This window comes from Mus pahari, chromosome 3 (genome assembly GCF_900095145.1).
Source record: "Mus pahari chromosome 3, PAHARI_EIJ_v1.1, whole genome shotgun sequence".
Lineage (NCBI taxonomy): Eukaryota > Metazoa > Chordata > Mammalia > Rodentia > Muridae > Mus > Mus pahari.
The window spans coordinates 110,160,964-110,164,793 of record NC_034592.1 but is presented as its reverse complement, the minus strand read 5'-3'; the positions used below and the strand labels follow the sequence as shown (position 1 = coordinate 110,164,793).

Genomic DNA, 3,830 nt, shown 5'->3' with positions numbered 1-3,830 from the left:
AAAGGGGAGACTAGCTCAAACATCAGTGTCCTAGAAGGATTCTAAAAGAGGCTGAGAGTAAATGCAACAATGCCTTGACAGGCAGTTTCTGTCTGTGGGGAGGGGGCTCTTAAGGCTGGTAAGGTTACAAATAGATTGAAACTGGGCCAGAGGGGGAAGCCAGGGGACAGACAACTACAGAAACAACCCACGCGGAACTGTGGGAGAGCTTCCTTCAGGAATTCCCCCACGAAGATGCCAATGAGGAAGTCTCAAGTTCCAAGCTGTGCAATCCATTTCACCTTCTGCCTCTTCTCACAGTCCACCTCTCCTAACTTCAGCCAAGGTCCAGTTCTGTAGTTCTGTACTTGCCTCTTTTGGCTTTCAGACTAATGCTTCCTTCCTCTTTGCTTAGCTGAAATTAACTTGCATAGAAGTTAATAGTCAGTTACACTCAGCTAGGGCTGTTTTGTTTTTTTCTTCCTGGCGCCCTATTTTTACCTCCCTTCGATCCTTGTGGAGTTCCTTGTGAAAGGTTGCTTTGTAACAGTGTTTGCTCACACATCTTAGTCCTTGCTGTGTCCCTCCCGTAGGGTAACAGGAACACTGTCCTATTCAGTGTTTGCTATTAAATAGTCGTCCAACAAATATTTGACAACCTAGTATACACTGCATATTTTATGAGTAAGGACACAGCAGTCAACAGAGCAAAGAGGGATCCTTCCATTAACTGGATACCAGCATAGGAGATACATAGATGAGTATAAGAAAGTGGTGGTGGTAGTGGGGGACATCTCAGGCATGGTGACTATGCCTATGATATAGGCAGATCTCTGAGTTCTAGGCCATGATCTACATAGTGAGTTCAGTACCAGTCGAGGATTTCGCAAAAAAAAAAAAAAAAAAAAAAAAGCTATGAAGGTTACAAATAAATCATAGTATGAAAGTGAATTGAGGGGTACTTAAGATTAGTGTACTAGGAAACTCTCTTTAGGGAGGAAATGTTAAGTAAGCAGATAAGGGAACACCAAGAGTGTATTCCCCAGAGACTGCCCGCCTAGAGGGTCTGTGGGTCTTAACGCGTGGGAAAGCAGAGAAGCCAAGGACAGAGAAGACAGGGGTGAGGTGACGTAAACTTTGAAGCAGAGGAAGAGTTTGGATTTGTGCTGCCAAGGGTGGAGAGGGGCCTCGTCTGGTTTTCCGTCTTTACGAAGATCGCCCCGAAGCTACGTGGCAGAGGCCTGAAAGGAACCTGAAACCCGAAGCTCCGGTGGCTTGGAATGGGCGGCGGCCGCAGTTAGGGGGAACTGAAGGAGAACTCAGGATTTACGCAGCTAAAACGGCTCTGCCAGGAGCTGACAGTCCCCACAGAGTCCCGGCCCAGCGTTTCGCGGGAGGGACCGGAAGAGGAAGTCGGGGCTGCACCCTAGAGGTCCGGGTGCCGCCAGCGCAGCCTGAGCCTAGCTGCCCGCCCGTGGGATGGGGCTGCTGCACTCGCTGCACGCTCCCGCGGCTGCCCTGCTCTGGAGCTGCCTGCTCGGACTGGTGAGAGCCGCACTCCCCTCCCCTCCGCTTTTCCCTCCCCTTCCTCCCGCTTCCTACCCCTCCCCCCATCCCTTCCTTTCCCTCTTCCCCCTCCGGATTTCCCTCATCCCTCCTCCTTCCCTTCCTCCCCCATCCTCTCCTTCTACCCCAGCTTCCCATTCTCCCCCTGCCCGGGCCCGGTTAACTGCCTTCATCCTTGAGTCCCAGCATTCCTCACCCGCCCCCAGTCCCCGAAATCCTGCGAAATGCCCAACCCCTGGGAGAAACCCGCGGGGCGGGGGTAGGAGTGAGCGGTGTGGGTGGGGAGCTTCCTCCTCCTTGGTCCTGAAGCCCTCCCTATAATTTTTCCCCCCGTGCTGGGATGTTTTCTTTTTTTAATTCAAAGAATTCATTTCTGTGCTTATCTGTGTAGCCCATCTTACTGCTGCCTTTTGCCCGAAAAAAGGCGGATGGGGTCCCGGTGTGAACAGGGTTCCAGGTGTTAGCGTTCTGGCCTGCTCTTTGAGTTGACAGCGCTCACATACCATTCTCTCTATAGCCATATGAATATCTATATACTTTCCTTCCACTCCCATATAGTGCCTTCTATGTAAGGTACATGTGATTATACTGTGGGGATTTGTATTATGCTTTTGTTTTCATATAGGTATACTTTAAAATGCCTTTAAAGGGAAAATGAGAGGTTTGAATAGTTTGACATCTAAAAGGGTCAAAGTCTGGCTAAGGAAAAAAAAAATACAGGCTCACATACTATATTTGCTTAAATAATGTTTTAAAATTAGGCATCAAGTAATTTGAGCTCCAATGCGTCACCAAGAAGCTAGCTTTCGGTGTTTTAGATTTTGTTTCTATTCACTTTCTTTTCTGGCATTTGATGTTGGGAAATTTTTATCGGTGTTGTTTGCACACTGTTGTGTAAACTGTGTATGCATTTATTACTTAGAAACCATCACTTCTCTGAAAGACTGCTTTGTCACTCTGGGCTTGAAAAGGTCACAGAGAAGGTCTAAGCCCCAAACAGTTTTTTAAAAAAGGTAGCCTTTGGCATTCTAGGAACTTTGCTGGACAGCATTTGGAGAGAACTCATTCAAAATGTATTTTGAGGAGAGAATGACAACATAGTCGCATTACTTTGTATCTTTAAAGCATGAACTGAATAACCAGACAAGTGTCAATTATGTCCAAAGAAAACTCAGAGGGTATGTAACTGTCATGACCTGATAACTTAGCTGTCAAGCTTAACACTCATTTCAGTGAACCTCTTAAGATGATTAATACAAAGTGATGTTTACATACTTATACCATACTTGCACTAATTTTTTTCTCAAGATAAATCAATATTTAGCACAGTAATACATCTACTCTTGATAAACCCACATTTTTGGGCCTTCGGGAAGCTGAGGCCTGGGGAATCTCTTGAGTTCGGGGCCAGTTTGGTCTACAGAGAGTTCCAGGACAGCCTACAGAGAGAAATCTTGTCTCAAGAAAACAAAACAAATTCCACACTGTGGTTGCTATTAAAGAGCTCAGAAGATCTAATGGATAGTGTGGATACATGGGCAATGACGGCTACATACTTAGCATGCTATTTTTGTTGTTGTCTTACTGTTTTTTCAGACATTTCTTTTTTTCTCGGTAACCCTGGCTGTCCTAGAATTGACTCTGTAGACCAGTCTGACTTCAAACACACAAAGGTCCCCCTGCCTCTGCCTCCTCTAAGTGCTGAGCTTAAAGGCTTGTGCCACCACTGAACAGTTTAGCAAGCTATTTTTAGGTAGGGATCCTGTGAAGTACTTGGCCTCCTTCTTGCCCCCCCACCCCCCCAGGGTCTGAAACAGGCTGACCTTGAGCTCCCCTGGAATGACAGTGGACTTGTGATTGTCTTTAGTGTGGGGATTGTAGGCATGGACCACCATGCACAAGTGGCTTCATAAATGGTAGGCAAGCGCTCAACTGAGCTAAATCCCTAACCAGCTGAGGAATAAGGGTTTTGTTGTTGCTGTTGTTTGTTTGTTTTTTGTTTTGTTTGTTTTAAGGTTTGGGAAGTCAGTAATAGGTTCCCTAGGTTGCGACTTTAAACATGCCCCTTTCTGAACAAACTATGTTTTCCAAATATTTTTGTAGTGGCTTTGCTTTTGATTCTTAGCATAAATCTTAACTAAACATATCCATTAATGTCTGTGTGAGATAATCTGAACGCTGTGCTAACCAGACACTGCCTCTTTCAGGTTAGTCCTTTAAACTCCGCTTCCCACAGGGTCAGAGTTTGGACAAAATGAAGACAAGTTCTCTTTTTTTTTTTTTTT

At 45.8% G+C, this 3,830-nt stretch overlaps 1 protein-coding gene across 4 annotated transcripts in view; it reads left to right on the top strand.

The window, feature by feature from the left end:
• Positions 1-1,290: 1,290 nt before the first annotated feature.
• The window catches only part of Sppl2a (signal peptide peptidase like 2A), a 41,544-nt gene continuing 39,004 nt past the window's right edge, over positions 1,291-3,830 (top strand). The window contains exon 1 of one of the 4 annotated variants that reach the window (XM_029536778.1): positions 1,291-1,524. In XM_029536778.1, coding sequence (XP_029392638.1) covers positions 1,459-1,524 — 66 coding nt within the window. In that variant the 5' untranslated portion in view covers positions 1,291-1,458. The remainder of the gene's footprint in view (positions 1,525-3,830) is intronic. The other 3 variants (XM_029536780.1, XM_029536779.1, XM_021193913.2) reach the window with 3 other exon arrangements.